At 53.8% G+C, this 15491-nt stretch overlaps 1 protein-coding gene across 4 annotated transcripts; it reads right to left on the bottom strand.

Moving 5' to 3' along the window:
* Positions 1 to 425: 425 nt before the first annotated feature.
* On the bottom strand, positions 426 to 10880 carry HSPBP1 (HSPA (Hsp70) binding protein 1). 4 transcript variants are annotated; one of them, XM_059876654.1, is made up of 8 exons: positions 10820 to 10880; positions 9901 to 10197; positions 7824 to 8028; positions 5719 to 5943; positions 3182 to 3337; positions 2996 to 3092; positions 2368 to 2479; positions 426 to 897 (listed from the first exon to the last, which is right to left on the bottom strand). In XM_059876654.1, exons 2-8 carry the CDS (start codon positions 10102 to 10104, stop codon positions 823 to 825), a joined length of 1074 nt encoding a protein of 357 aa, XP_059732637.1. In that variant the 5' UTR covers positions 10105 to 10197; positions 10820 to 10880; the 3' UTR covers positions 426 to 822.
* Positions 10881 to 15491: the final 4611 nt, after the last annotated feature.

Genomic DNA, 15491 nt, shown 5'->3' with positions numbered 1-15491 from the left:
GGCAGTTTCCCTGTCCCCTGCTTGCTCCCCAATCTCAGAGAAGGCTGGAGAAAAGGCCTAGTGCTTTCCTGTCAGGACGAAGCACACACCCAACCTCAAGCCTGCCCCAGGCACCCAGAGTGGCCTCCATCGCTGGCGTGGGAGGTGTCTCACTGCCTCTAGTACCTGCTCCCGCCTTCTCCAGCGGAGGTTCCAAGCCTCTGGGCGGCGAGCTCTGATTGGTGGAGCAGAAGCCACGCCACACTGCATGCTGGGAAAGAACATGGCTCCCACCTTAGACGTGGAAGCGTTAATGTCAAAAGTATATTTCTTCAGAGAAGTTATCAGAGATGGGGGGCGGGGGGGGGGGTGCAAAGAGAAGGACGAGTATCCCACACACTCCCTCTCCAGAGACGCTGGGAGGATGAAAGACAATGGCTCCGGACTTTAGAGAGCAACACTTTTATTTTTCCAAGGGTCCGCCCACTGCTGTTCCCTGCTTGGCTCCCTAGACCCCCTGATTGTGCCCCTCGTCCCCAACCAAGGCACTCTGCAGGCGAGGTGACAAAGGTGGCAGTGAAGCAGGCGGAGGAGGAGGAGCACCTTTCCTGGAAGAGCGGTGTGCACACGAGAAGGGGGGTGGATTGAGAGTGCCTGAGAGGCGGGACCCAGGGAGCCAGCGCCTTCTTCAGCACCCATCCTGGCGGCTGAGCAGAGACAGGCTGACACGCCCGGGCACGGCACCAACAAGGCCCTTCTCTCCTTTGGGAGAGGGCTTCATGGGTGAGGGGAAGGCAGGAGGCCTGGGGTTCCCATGAAGAGGGGGAGAGAAGCCACCGGGTTTCACCGATCCATGCTGTCATCAGTTGGGGTGGAGAAACAGGTCTGTAGCAACTTTTCACAGAACTCCAGCTCCTCCTGCATTGGGGTGGGAAATTGGAAGCCCTGAGTGTAGAGGCCAGACCCTGCCTCCACCAGCTCTGCACCCAGAAACGGCTCCTCTTCCCACCTGCCCCTGATGGAAAAATGAAGGTTTCCACAGGTGTATACATATGTCAAAACTTCTCAAATTGTACACTTTCAGTATAGGTAAGTTAAACGTCAATAAAGCTGTTCATACCATAGATTCAGAGAATAGATGCATGGATGCATCAAGCAAGGATGGCTGAAACTTCAGGACAGACCAGGGCAGGGGATCCCCCTGCCCAACCCCAGGCACATATCTCCACGGGTTCATGTGACAAGGTCAGAGGACAAGCCCCTGGGGGGTGGGCACTGTGCTTCTCCCAGTCACCCCTGCTCCTCACACCCAGTACCCAGGACCCCTCTGGAAATGCCTGACAGTGTTCATAGAAGAATGATCTCAGCAGAAGGTATGTCCAAGAGGGTGGCATGTTTTCTGTGTCCAGCTTTGCTGAAGCAACAGCATCTGGGTGGTATCATAAGGGCTGAATAAATTACTTAAGTACAGTTAACTAAATAACTTAGTCATTTAAATAAATAACTACTGAATGTTATTTGTTGCTCTTATCACTTATTAGTTACTTACCTATTTAACTAAATATGAGTTATTTATCACATTACTATCTGTATAATTAAATATCTGAGTTATATTATCACTTATTTGTTACTTATCTATTTATCTGGTGAGTTACTATTTGTAATTTATTATTATCCTTTATCTAATGAAAAACCTAATGAGTTGTAATTTATCACGTATTTCTTACCTATTTAATTCAATAATTGGTTTCTATTTATCATTTACTTATTATTTATCAATCTAATAAATACTTATTTGAATGATATGATATAAATAATGATATTAATTTGGATAGTAATTAGATGAATCTATTAACTCTTTAAGAAACCCTGAGCTTCTGTTTCTCCTTGCCGTCCCCCTGATGCTAACAGAGCATGAAGCATGTGGGAGGGGGCAATAAATGTGTGCTGAATGATGCCTAGAGAAACACATGAATTGGAAACAAGGTGTAAACAAAGGCGTGGGCAAATCGGGCTTCCCTGGTGGCTCACTGGTTAAGAATCAGCCTGCCAGTGCAGAAGACATGGGTTCGATCCCTGATCCGGGCTGATCCCACGTGCTGCAGTGCAGTTAATCCTGTGAGCCACAACTACTGAGCTGGCACTCTACAGCCTGTGCTCTGTAACAAGAGAAACCACTGCAGTGAGAAGCTGGCGCCCCACAAGTAGAGAGTAGCCCCTGCTCACCACAACTTGAGAAGAGCCTGACCAGCAATGACCCAGCACAGCCAAAAATAAAGAAATAAATAAATTTTTTTTTTTTTTAAAGCATGGGCGAATAGACCATAGAGGCCTAGAAGGCAGGTACCAGGCTGGCCCTCCCACCCCTCCCCCCCCATTCGGCAGTACCTGGTACTCTTCGTGCTGCTGCAGCAGCTGGCACCGGTGCCGCAGAAGTTCCTCCAGGCCCAGCTCGGGCTCCCGGCACTCCCGCACGCCCTGGGGGAAGTCTGTCACCAAGCTGCAGGGACAGGACAGCCATTCTTGGGACCTCCCTCTGCCCAGCTGCCCTCCACCCCCCACCCCCCGGCTGAGCCTGGGCAAGCCGCCCCCCCACTGGGCCTCAGTTTCCCCATCTGCAACATGGACTCCTGCCCCCACCCTACCCAAGGGACTTGGATGAGACTTGTACGGAACAGGGCGCTTAGAAAAGTGGCTGGTCTGGAGCCCACTCCACACGTGAGCGTTGCTGCCTGCTCCCTCAGCTGCTCCATGCTGCTGTCTTACGGCTCTAACCTGCCTGTGCCTTACATGCGGGATGGGGAGAGTAAGTGGGAGGAAAACTGTCTCCCTCCTCCCCAGAGTGCTATGTCAGCCCCTACAGTGAGGAGACTGAGGCTCCGGAGGGCCAGCACCCTGATTTCTGCTCCTCTCTGACCCTAAACCCTTTACCCCCCCATCGGGCTAGTCCCCTGGCGCCCCATCTGACCCTAACCCTCTACCCCCCACCGGGCCGGTCCCCTGGCGCCCAGCACACCTGCACAGGGCTCCGAGCACGTGCTCGTGGAAGGGGCTGTGTTCTGTCCGCACGAGGGCCACCAGCTGCTGGACCATGCCCATTGCGCACAGGGTCCCTAGGGAAGGGCCATAGGGTCAGAGGAGCAGCCATCCTCCCGTGCACTCCCCCGGGAACCACCCTAGCTCCCCGCCCGGGCCGCCCCACCTTTGTGTTCAGGGTGGCCCACCAGCAGGTTCTGCAGCAGGAACGCCGACTTGACCTTGAGCTTCTGCACCTGCTGCTGCATGGCCCGCATCAACACGGAGAAGCCGTCCAGGCGGAGGAACTGCAGCAGCCCGGCCTCCTGCTCCCGGACCAGGCCTGGGGAGGGGGGCAGGCAGGGCCTTGAGGTCCCAGTCACCATCACCATCATCACCACCAATATCTTCATCGTTACCACTGCCATCAGCACTAGAAACACCAGTCACCACCACCACCACCACCATCATAAACACCACAACCATCACCTGCAAGACCACCACCGCCATCACCACAAACACCATCATTACCATTACATCACCACCACCACCATAAACACCACAATCTTCGCCTTCTGGACCACCATTCTCACCACCATCACCATCATCACCACCATCACCACCGTGGATTTTTATGGGCCCAGGCTTCGCAGGCATTACCTTTAAATATTTTTAGCTGAGACACAATTCCACAGCCTGTACAATTTACCTTTTTAAACTATACAGTTCAGTGGTTTTCAGTATATTCACAAGGTTGGCTGACCATAATTATCTAACAACAGAATGTTTTTATCACTCCCAAAAGAAGCCCTGTACTGGTTAGTGGTCTCTCCGGCAGTTGGCAACCACTGATCTGCTTTCCGTGGATTTGCGCATTCCGCACATTTCACCTGAATGGAATCATACACTCTGTGGCCTTCTGTGCCTGGCCTCTCTCACTCAGCATAATGTCTTCCAGGCTCGTCCAGGTTACAGCACGAGTCAGTAACTTCTTTCCTTCTAATGGCTGACTAGTACCCACTGTATGAATATACATCTTGTTCCCGCATCCTCTGAGGAGCACATTATCTCTTTTTAACTCTCCACACCATCCTAGGAGGTGACTCCCATTTTACTGATGAGGAAACTAAGAGCAGAGAGCCCGACTACATTGTGAGGGTGCCAGGAACCCTGCACGGCCTCCACGCACGATGAGAACCAGGGTGCAGGGGGCACTTCCAGTTAGGTGCCTGCCCTTGGGCAGGGTCTAGGCCAGGACAGATGGGAGTCTCCAGAAAACCGTGGCCACTGAATACCTGACAAGTGCCCCTGAGGACCTGAGTTGTTAATCTCAGTTGAGCTTCATTCATTTCAATTTAAGTTAAGCGGTGAAGCGGTGGTATTTTCCCGTGAAGCACAACTTTGTCCCTTCACTAGAATTCGCTACATGCTGATCGCTGAAAATGCAGCCTGAGTTGAGATGCTTATGTGCAGGATACACACCAGGTTTCAAAGACGTAACGTGGGGAAAAATAAAAAGATCTAAAGTAGCTTATTAACATGCCACATAACGATGGGCTAAAACGATAATAGTTTGGCTGCTGCTGCTGCTAAGTTGCTTCAGTCGTGTCCGACTCTGTGCGACCCGCTAAATACACCGCTACTCAGTTTAAAAAAAAAAAAGACCGGCAGATGGGGAGGTAGACGTGATGACCTTCCGCGTCTGCTCAGTGGGCACGGCCTATTGGCTCTGCCGTCAGGCCGTATACAGGGGCAACGGCTCCCCTCCACCCCGGGGCCTCTCCGCTGGGCCCGATCCCTGTGTCCCGGGGCTGCGCTGTGCACTGGAGGGGGTTGAGCGGCACCCCGGGCCTAAGCCCAGCCGGTGCCAGGAACCCGGAGATGCATCTACCGGAGGACACCCCTCCCCCTCACCACGCCCACTCCTCCGCCATCAGACCCCCTCTTGGTCTGTGGCCAGAAGGTGAACCGCTGTGAGCCTCCAGGCACCAGGCAGCAGGAGCAGTCAGGAGACAGACCACCAAAGCGGCTGGTAGCACCAGGGCTGGCCGGTCCCCAGCACTTTCCAGATGGTAGCGTACCCCGCAATCACGCCCAACCCCCCAAAAAAGACCACAGATGCTACTGAATTGTACACTTAAAAATAGTTATGCGAATTCTACATCAATTTTCTAAAAGATAAAAGGCCTCAGCCATAAGAGAGAAAAATTAAATCTCGTCACTTGCAACAGCATGGATGGGCTTGGAGATTTCACGCTTGGGGAAGTCAGACAGACAAAGAAAGACATTTGTGTGCTATCACTTACGTGTGGAATCTAAGAAGTAAAACAACTACATCGTGTAACAAAAAAGAAGCAGACTCACAAATGTAGTGGCTACCAGTGAGGCAGGGGGCAGGGACAGGGCAGGGCTGGGTTTTAAGACGTACCAAAAAAATGAATAAGAGGCAGTACTTTCTAAGCTCCTGGAGGGGTGGGGGTAAGGGGGGGTCCGGGACTGCGTACGTTCTCTGCAGAAGTGGACTGCCCATTGTCAGGACACTCCCGCAGCAGCCCCCGCCCGAGGACCCCCGTGACGGGGTGATCAGCCCAGACGTCCACAGCCCCGTGGCCGAGAGCCTTTAGGGGCCTCAGAGCGCTCGGACTGGGCCTCGCCCCGCGTCCCCAGGGTCCGCTCGCTGAGCAGAGTGGGCCCACCCCCCACCCCCACGGCCGGGACACTCACAGGAGATGGCGAAGAGAGCCTTGACGCGCACCGCATCGCAGGGGTCCCGGTCCAGCAGGCGCAGCAGCTTGCGCAGGGCGCCGAGGCCCAGCACCTGCTCCTGGATGGCCGCCACGTTCTGGCTGCATGTGCCGATGAGCTGTGCCGCCCGCCACCGCAGCCCCGCTGGCCCCGCCTCCAGGTAGCGGCCCACCAGCAGGTGCATGCCCGACAGCTGGCAGAAGTCTGGGAGGAGAGAGCAGCAGGCAGGCCAGGTGTGACGGGCTGAGCTGGGTCCTACCCCCAGATTTACATGGAAGCCCCAACCCCCAGGGGATTCCCGGGGGTGCCAGTGGCAAAGAACCCGCTTGTCAATGCAGAGACACAGGTTCAATCCCTGGTCGGGAAGATCCCCTGGAGGAGGGCATGGCAACCCACTCCAGTATTCTTGCCTGGTGGGCTATAGTCCATGGGGTCGCAAAGAGTAGGACACGACTGATCAACTCAGGATACATGCATGCAAGGTAAAATATTGTCACAGGATGGGGCCCTAATCCAACAGGAATGGTGCCCTTATGAAAAGAGGAGATGAGGACACAGACACACACAGACAGATAGCCATGTAGCAACAGCGGGAAGCTCCCCACATACAAGCCAAGGAGAGGGGCCTCAGAAGAAACTGACCCTTAGACTGCCAGCCTCAGAGCTGTGAGAGAGCAGACTTCTGGTGTCGAAGCCCCGCAGTCCACGCTGCTTTGTTAGGGCAGCCAGAATGGACGGAAAACCAGCTGAAGCTGAGGGAGCCTGCCTCCAAGGGCTGGCCCTCCCTAGGCACCCAACTGGGGATCTGTTCAAGGCCGGCACGTCTCAACAAGGTCAGTGGCCCAGGGTCCAGCCCACTAAATGCCAGTTCTGACACCCGGTCTGTGACAATCTGAACATCCCCTGGGGAAACAGACTACACCAGACCAGAGGTCTGCAATCTACAGCCCAACACCTGTTTTCTGAATTGGTCAGCTTGGCTGTTCTTCAAAAAGTGAAAGAGAGTTATCATGTGACTACTCCAACATATACGTATCCACAAGCCTCAAGAGCAGAAACTGGAACAGATGCTTGCTTGTACCCCAGTGTCCACAGCAGTATTATTTACAATAACCGAAGAGGGAAATGACCAAATGTCCGTCAACTGATGATAGGATGAACGGCACACAGCCTAGCTACACACTAGAGTATTCGCCACAAAAAGGAGTAAATTTCTGATACAGCTATGACCTGTAAGAACCTTGAAAATATCACACTTGGAGAAGAAAGCCCATAGCAAAAAGATCACATATTCTACTATCCCTCGTACATAAAATGTCCAGAACAGACAAATCCACATCCTCAACAACTACGCCATGCCACGCCACTCCAAGTGGAAGTGACGACTCGTCTTTCTAGCGGCTTCTCGGCCTTTGAGATGAAACCCACAGCGCCAGCCTTGGCCTGGGAGCCGCTGTATGCCCAGCACAGGTCACTGCCCAGCCCTCGTCCCTCACTCTCTCTGCTCTGTTCTGCCTACCTCACTGCTCTTCCACCCCGGCCAGGCAGGTTCCCACCTCAGGGCCTTTGCATGGGTCGTTTCCTCTGCCTGGGATGCTTTTCTCCAGAGCTGATCCCACGACTCACGGCCTCCCTTCAGGTCTCTGATCACGTGTCACCCCTCGGGGAGGCCTTCTCTGACCATCCCATCTAGGACCACCTCATGTCTCTTACTCTGGGGAACAGCACGGGGATCCTGGCGGACCAGGGTGAGATGGTCAGTCCCATCAGGGAGGTGGTGGACGGGACCTGGTGCCATTGTAGCCCCTGTCGGCAGGCAGACCAAGCAGCGGGGGACAGGGCAGTCTCAACTGGGGCCTGAGTCAGAGCCAGACTGGAGGGGGGAGGCTGGGAGGCTCGGGAGGAGGCAGGTTGCATGGTGCCTGAGGCAAAGGACAAAGGGCTGGGCTGCAGCAGGACCGGGGGCCGGCGGCGGGGGGGGGGGGGGGGGGCGAGGAAGAGGCGGCAAGAGACGGAGGCAGACGGGAAGGCAGAAGGGGCAGGACCCTGGCGGCGGGGGGCAGGCCGGGGCGGGCTGGCTGTACCTGCTGCATTGTCCATGTTCTCACACAGGTCCGCCAGCAGCTCCAGGGCTCCCTCACGCTCCTGCTGGTCAGTGGCCAGTTCAGCCTCACCAGCCGAGGAGGGCGTGGGCTGGGACAGCACCCGGAGGCAGTTCTTCATCTGCTCCACCTCCTCCCGCTGGCCCCTGAAGGCGGCGGACATGGCCTCCTGCAGCCACTGGCGCCTCTGCAAGGTGAGGTGGGGCGGGAGAAAGAAGCAAACCTTATCAATCATCGACTCAGGAGTAACAGTCATTACCAATAACAGCCGGGGCGTCCCTGGCGGTCCACTGGTTAAGAGCTGGTGCTTCCACTGCAAGGGGCACAGGTTTGATCCCTGGTCAGGGAAGTTCCCCATGCCAAGAGGCACAGGCAAAGGAAAAAATAATAATAACAGCCAACATTGAGGGCTGAGTGTCCTTCAACTAACAGATACCTCCCAGGTACCTTTTCCACTAATGCTCTTTTCTGGACACTGCATCTATGGAGAGACTGGTTGTGGGGCATGACGGAAAAAGAAGGGTCAGCAACACCTAGATTCTTGTCCTGAACAACTAGAAAGGGACGGGGCAGATGGCAAGAGAAGCAGGTGTGGAGTGAGACGAGTACAAATTGGTGCTGATTTTTGAACTTGTTAAGTTTGGGGGATCCATGACATACACAAGGCAAAATATTGAGAAAGACACCTGAAGCTTAGGAAGGAGGGCCAGCCTGGACCTGGATTTCTCAGCCATGACCCTACTGACACCCTGAGCTGGACCGTTCAGCAGTGGGGGTCATCCGTGCACTGCAGGACGCTGAGCCGCATCCCTGACTTCCACCCACGAGATGCCAACAGCACTGCCCCCCCCCACAACCCGCCAGTTTGCAACAACCAAGAATGTCTCTGCCCATTGCCAAATGTGGTTAAAACCATCCCTCCAGGAGAGAACCACTGGCTAGAGATATAAACTTGAGAGTCGTCAGAGTAAAACCTCAACCCAATGTGAGATCTATACAGGAAGTGAATGGAGAAGAGAGAGTGCTGGTGTGCTCTATGGTCAAGGGACTGGAAAATGAGGATGAACCAACAGAGGCGGTGGGGAAGAAAAGCCAGTGAGTGGGATGAAAACCAGAAAACCACGCTGGTCCATGCTCCAGAAGCCACATGAAGAAAGAGCTCAAGGGGACAGGGTCGTCATCGAATGCTGCTCGTAGGTCAAATAAGATAAGCACTGAGAACTGGCCACTGGGTGTTTTTCTTTTTGGCCCGACTCTGTGCTAAGTGCTCAGATGAAGGATCTAAAGTCATAGTCCTGGATAAATTTGGGCAAGATGTTAATCTTTTCCATGCCTGTTGGACCACCTCATGGTCCTAGAGGCTCAGTGATTTCATGGATGTTACTGTATTAACACCATGTTTCATACACTGCAACTGTCACCGCCAAGTAAACATCACGTATAGCAAATAGTGTTCTTGACTTCCAGAACAGCCTTCCATGGTTAAGTATTAATATTACTGCTATTCCCACTTCACAGATGAGAAAATGGAGGCACAGAAAAGGGTGACTTGCCCAAGGTCACACAGTCAGCCATCCACAACACCTAAGTCAAATCTAAGTGGTCTGTCCACGGAACTCTTATTAGAGTCTGCTCTTAATGAGAATATCCTGCTGCCTTCAGGAGCAAAGCCTGTGTACCAGGTGTGATGTTGAGACCCACTTCAACAGGACTCTCAGAACTACCCTGTGAAGGGCCACTCCTTCTTATCATCAACATCAACTTGCAATTGAGAATCGATGCTCAGAAAGATGCAGTGATACCCCCAAGGTCACACAGCTGTAACATACTGAAGCCATATCTGTCTCGCTCTGGCGTGCCCTTGCGTTTTCTTTTTTTACCATGAGGTTATTCTGCCTTCCCGCACAGTGCAGGGTCCCAGGATCTGACTTTCAGTCTACAGTAACCCTATGGAGCACAAATACAGCCTCCTATGCCTTCACACAGGCACTACCGCCCCTCCCCAGATATCTCTGTTCCCAAACCCCTCACCCCACCTTCTCGGACCCCCGCCCTTTACCTCCTCACTCATGGGTTCTGGAGGGGGGTCTGGCTCTTCAGAGCCCGCCGTGATAGCCATCTGCAGCAGGCCTTGGAGGTTTCGCGGCGGCGGGGGATGGCCCGAGCCGCCCTCGGAGGAGCCGCTGCCCCCTGACGAGCAATCCTGGGAGGCTGAGGGTAGCGCCAGGGGAAGGCGACTGCCCCCGGAGCCCTGGTTCGCCATGGGCAGTTTGCGAAGAAAGGAAGAATGTGTTGGGGTAGGGGGTGGTCACCGCTGAAGTAGCTCTGGCGTCCTGACGGGTGGACTCCTGGGGGTCTGCTGAGAAGGTGGCGTTTTAGGGGAGCTCGGCGGCCCTGCATGATTCCAAACCACGCTGCCCACACCTCCTTTAACCACGGCCCCCTTTTCTTCTTTCATACCAACAGGCCCCTTCCCCAAAGTCAGCAGTCCCTCTCTCCTCCCTAGCAACAGGCCCCACCCACTCTCCCTAGCAACCCCCTCCTCCATCTCCACCGCGGTCGTTCCCATCTCTTAGCAACCCCACCGCCCAGCCTTCAGAGCAAGAAGCCCTCCCTTTGGTCATCTTAGCGACATGTCCCCTTCCTCCTGTCTGACGAGGGGAGCCAGAGCGGGGCGGACCTCACCTCCCCGAGCCTCGTGTCGCCGCCGCTACCGAAGATAGACTCGCCCGCACCTGACTCTACTGGGCGCCGCCATATTGACCGGAAACACGCACGGTCTGGCCCGGAAGTTCCCGGAGCAGCCACACCAATTGGGGCCGTGAGGCGGCTTCCCCGGGCTCTTAAGTTATTCCCACCTGGCGGGACACCTGGCTCGGCCAGGCCCCTCGCCCCGGCCACGCCCAGCGCGCGCACACCCTGGCCGAAGCCCCGCCCCCCGGACCGGGCCCCGCCCCCGATAAGCCCCACCTCCTCACCCTCTCTGCAAGCTTCACCCCTACCCCGTGCAGGCCCCGCCCCCGGGCTGGCTCCGCCCCTGCTATGCCCCGCCCACGCCACGCCCCCTGTCCCGGTTCTGCGCTCCGTCCCGCCCCGCCGCTTCAGGCTCCGCCCCTGTTCCAGGGCTTTCGGCCACTCCCAGCTAAGACCCGCCCCGCGGGCCGGAGCGCCCGCGGCTCCGGGTTAAGCTTGGGGCCCTTTGAACTCTGCTTGGGCCTCCCTGTGCTCTCAGCACTAATATCTGACCCGGGCGGCGTCTGGCCTATTGCAGCCCGCTCTTGGCTTCTATTTCCCCTTTCCTCGTAAGGGGCTCCCCGTTCTCCCTACTGCACCTCCTGTGCAGACCACTCTTATCGTTCCCCCAGCGTCTCCCTTGTGGAATCTTCTCTGGGTCCTGCCAGGTGCACCAGAGGTGATTCTTGAAGCCTGGAAATAAAGTTCCCCGGGGAAAGGTGGTTTAGGCAGCTCGAGGCCTCCCTGCACCAGATTTAGGGTTCAGGTTTGGGACTGTGAGCTAGGCTTAAATAAATCCTAATTCTAGTCTTCCATACAAGGCCCTCCCACTCTAGGAAAAGGTTATACTCAACTTTGGTGGGGCCCACAATCACAGGTGTATTGAGCGCACTGCTGGGTGTGGGATGTGAAGACCAAACGTGTGTGTGTGTGTGTAGCACTGAGGAGGACGATTGTCAGACATGGATCTGAGCCCCTGGGTACTCCATTTCCTCTCTACTGTTAACAGATTACTGAAAAACTTGGTGGCTTACTTACAGTTCAGAAGCCCAACGTGGGTCTCACCGAGTTCAAGTAGTTAAAATCAAGGTTGTATTCCTTCCGGGGGCTCCAGGGAAGAATGTTTCCCAGGAGGCTGTCCACATTCCTTGGTTTGTGGCTACATCATTTTGGCTTTTTTTTTTTTTGGCTGCCCTGGTCTTAGCTGTGGTTGCAGCATGTGGGATCTATTTCCTTAACCTCAAATTGAACCCAGACCCCTGGACCACCAGAGGTCCCCATTTTGGCTTCGGTTTCCTTCCTTATCCTGTCTCCTCCTCTGACTGATCTTCTGTTTCCCCCTCATAAGAATGCTTGTGATTACATTTAGGGCACAAATGTAATAACCAGGAAATTTTCTGCATCTAAGATTTTCAGCTCCATCACATCTGCAAAGACCGTTTTGCTGACTAAGTTGACACATTCACAGGTTCGCAGAATTATGACATGGGCATCTTTGGGCATTCCCTGATGACTCAGCAGTAAAGAATCTGCCTGCAATGCAGGAGATGCAGGTTCGATCCCTAGGTTGGGAAGATCCCCACCTTGGAGGAGGAAATGACCACCCATTCCAGTATTCTTGCCTGGAAAATACCATAGACAGAAGAGCCTGGTGGGCTACAGTCTGTGGGGTCGCAATGAATCTGACACAACTAAGTGACTGAGCACACACATGCAGCCTACTGTACCTATGTCAGTCAGTCAGTCAATTCAGTTGCTCAGTCATATCTGACTCTTTGCAACCCCATGAATTATAGCACGCCAGGCCTCCCTGTCCATCACCAACTCCCGGAGTTCACTCAAACTCACGTCCATCGAGTCGGTGATGCCATCCAGCCATCTCATCCTCTGTCGTCCCCTTCTCCTCTTGCCCCCAATCCCTCCCAGCATCAGAGTCTTTTCCAATGAGTCAATTCTTTGCATGAGGTGGCCAAAGTACTGGAGTTTCAGCTTTAGCATCATTCCTTCCAAAGAACACCCAGGACTGATCTTTAGGATGGACTGGTTGGATCTCCTTGCAGTCCAAGGGACTCTCAAGAGTCTTCTCCAACACCATAGTTCAAAAGCATCAATTCTTCGGTGCTCAGCTTTCTTCACAGTCCAACTTCTGTGTCTTATGTACACATATGTAAAAGTCCATCTCACTATAATACTATTTACATACATTATGATACATAATGCTGAATAATATATGTACCTGTGACATGTAATTGTACATGTCATTACACATATGAACATATGTGTAATATAATGGTAGCCTAGATGAAAACTCCCCAGGTACACTATAAAAGCCATAGCCTTTACAATGACCAGTAAGAAGGGTGATCATACAATTTTTCATCCACAAGGCACTTGAGAGTGAAAACAGACCCTACTGATAATTACAGAATAAAAGACATAAACCAGGACATATGGTCACCCTGTTTTTTTCGGTTCTGTTTTGTTTTTTGTGTTACATCATACGGCTTACAGGATCTGAGTTCCCTGACCAGGGATCCAACCCAAGCCCCAACACTGAAAGTGCTAAATCTAGCCACTGGACCGCCAGGAAATCCCCTGTTCACCCTGCTTCTAAGGCCCTGTTGGGTCTGCATCCTCACCTTATTTCCTCCCATTGCACTCTCCACTGTTCCCCTCCAGCCACACTTCAGCCTTCCCATTACATACCAGGCACACTTCTGCCCCAGGGCCTTTGCACAGCTGCTTCCTCTGCCTGGAAGGCTCCTGGCACTTTATCCACGTGGCCTCATTTTCCTTCAGTGTCCCTTCACTGAGGAGGCCTCTCTTGGCAATGTAATTGAAAATCACATAGAACAATCACTCAAGAAGAACCTCCTGGACTTCCCTGGTGGTCCAGTGGTTGAGAATCCACACGCTAAAGCAAAGGACATGGGTTTGATCCTTGGTCCAGGAGATTCCACCTGCTGTGGGGCAACTAAGCCCGTGTACCGCAACTGCTGAGCCCACGTTCGAGAGCCCAAGAGCCACAACTGTTGAGGCCCATGTGCCTAGAGCTGGTGCTCCGAAACTAGAGGAACCACTGCAACGAGAAGCCGAGGCACAGCAACTCGAGAGTAGCCCCCTCTCGCTACAGCTAGAGAAAGCCTGTGACAACAACGAAGAGCCGGTGCAGCCAAGAAATAAATAAAAATTTAAAGAAACACTTCATGTCCCCCTTCCCGCCTTGTTTCCTCTTTGTCACTGATCATGACTCTGTAACATACCATATATTTTCCGTTTGTTTGCTTGCTTTAGTTTGATTTTTGGCCTCACAGCTTGTGGGGTATTAGTTCCCCAACCAGGGATGGAAGCCATACCCTCTGCAGTGGAAGCACAGAGTCCTAACCACTGGATCGCCAGGGAATTCCCAACATATATATTGATTGTTTACCTTGCTTGTTACTGGCTTCGCCCACCTCAGTGAGAGGTCCATGGGACAAGGATCTTGGTTTACTCGGTTCACTGCTGTAGCCTCACCACTTGGGTCAGTATCTGACTCAGTTTCGGCACGAAGTATAGCATCATGGAATGAATGACTATTCATGAATGACTAGTCAATCATGGAATGGTTGACTAGGAGACTTAAGGCTCATGGGTACACTCTATAGGAGACTTGGGTGTGAAATGGGGGCCTAACATCCTTGGGTATCTGACATAGTGGAATCCCAGGTCACATGGAAATCCAGCTGTGCACAGGTTCATGGATGACCAAGAGTGGGGATACATGACTGTAGCACATGGATGAGCTAGAGTGGGGACATATGATTATAGTGGAGCCCACATGAAGAGCTAGGGAATCTGATGGTGGACACAGAATAAATAGCGACCAAAAAATTCACAGGGACCTCAAGGGGCTCTGGAAATTTCTCTGTAGGAGGATTGTGGAGTATTCTCAATGGAGGTATGGATCCAAGATATTTAAAAACATGCACCTTGATCTGTGGGTGGATATGGGGCCCCAATGCTAGTGGGGAAAGGAGGCCGGGATGGGCAGATTGGGGGTCACGGGGAACAAAGATGAGCGTTGGATCAGCAACTCCCCGAATTCTCTCTCTCCCTGCTTCTGTCTCCTTTTTTCCCCTGTCCCTCCAATCTGCCCTATCTCCCCCAGCATCTAGACCTCCACCTGTGTTTACCCCCCATATTTTGGGGTTCCCAGCTCTATGCTTACTTGTCGCTCTCTCTCTCCATCTGTCTCTCTTCACTCTCTGTCCACCTCTCTCTCTGCTGTTCCTCCTCCTTTGTCTGTCTCCCTCTCTCTCCCACTTTTCTTCTCTCTCTGACCCTCCACCCTTCCCGTCACCTTCCCCTGGTGCCCCACCTCTGTATCTTGTCCCCTCTGCCCCCGTCCCTCTATTTCTGTCCATTTCTCTCCCCATCTGTCTCTCAACCACTGTCTCTCTCCTCCATTACTCTCAGTCTCTCCCTGTCTCTGGCTCTGTTTTCGGTTCATCTCTTTGCCCGGCTGTCCCTCCATATCTCTGTGTCTCTAACCCCCGCCCACCCCCTACCCCGGCCCATTCCCTGTCTCTTCACCTCTCTTTCCCTTCCCCTATCTCTCTCCATTTCTATCTCTGATTTTCTCCATCCCTCTGTCTCTCCCAGGCAGCTTCTCCCCTCTCCTCCGTCTCCCTGTCTCTCTGCTCCCCCTGGTCTCTCCTGTCTCTGCCCGCCTGCGCGGTCCCCCGTCTCCCTGTCCGGCCCCAGCCCCGGTTCTGGCGGTCCCCGTCTCCCGTGCCGTCTGTCTCCTTCCCCCACTCGTGTCAGGCTCCGTCTCCCTTTGTGTCGCCCCGGCTCTGCCCCTCCTGTGTGCCCCACTCGTCTGCCTCCATGGTCCCTCCTGCATCCTTCCGTCGCTCCCAGCATCCTCCCACCGCG

Source organism: Bos taurus, chromosome 18, assembly GCF_002263795.3.
Source record: "Bos taurus isolate L1 Dominette 01449 registration number 42190680 breed Hereford chromosome 18, ARS-UCD2.0, whole genome shotgun sequence".
NCBI classification, from domain to species: domain Eukaryota; kingdom Metazoa; phylum Chordata; class Mammalia; order Artiodactyla; family Bovidae; genus Bos; species Bos taurus.
The sequence above is the reverse complement of the archived record's forward strand: the minus strand, read 5'-3'. Positions and strand labels throughout refer to the sequence as shown.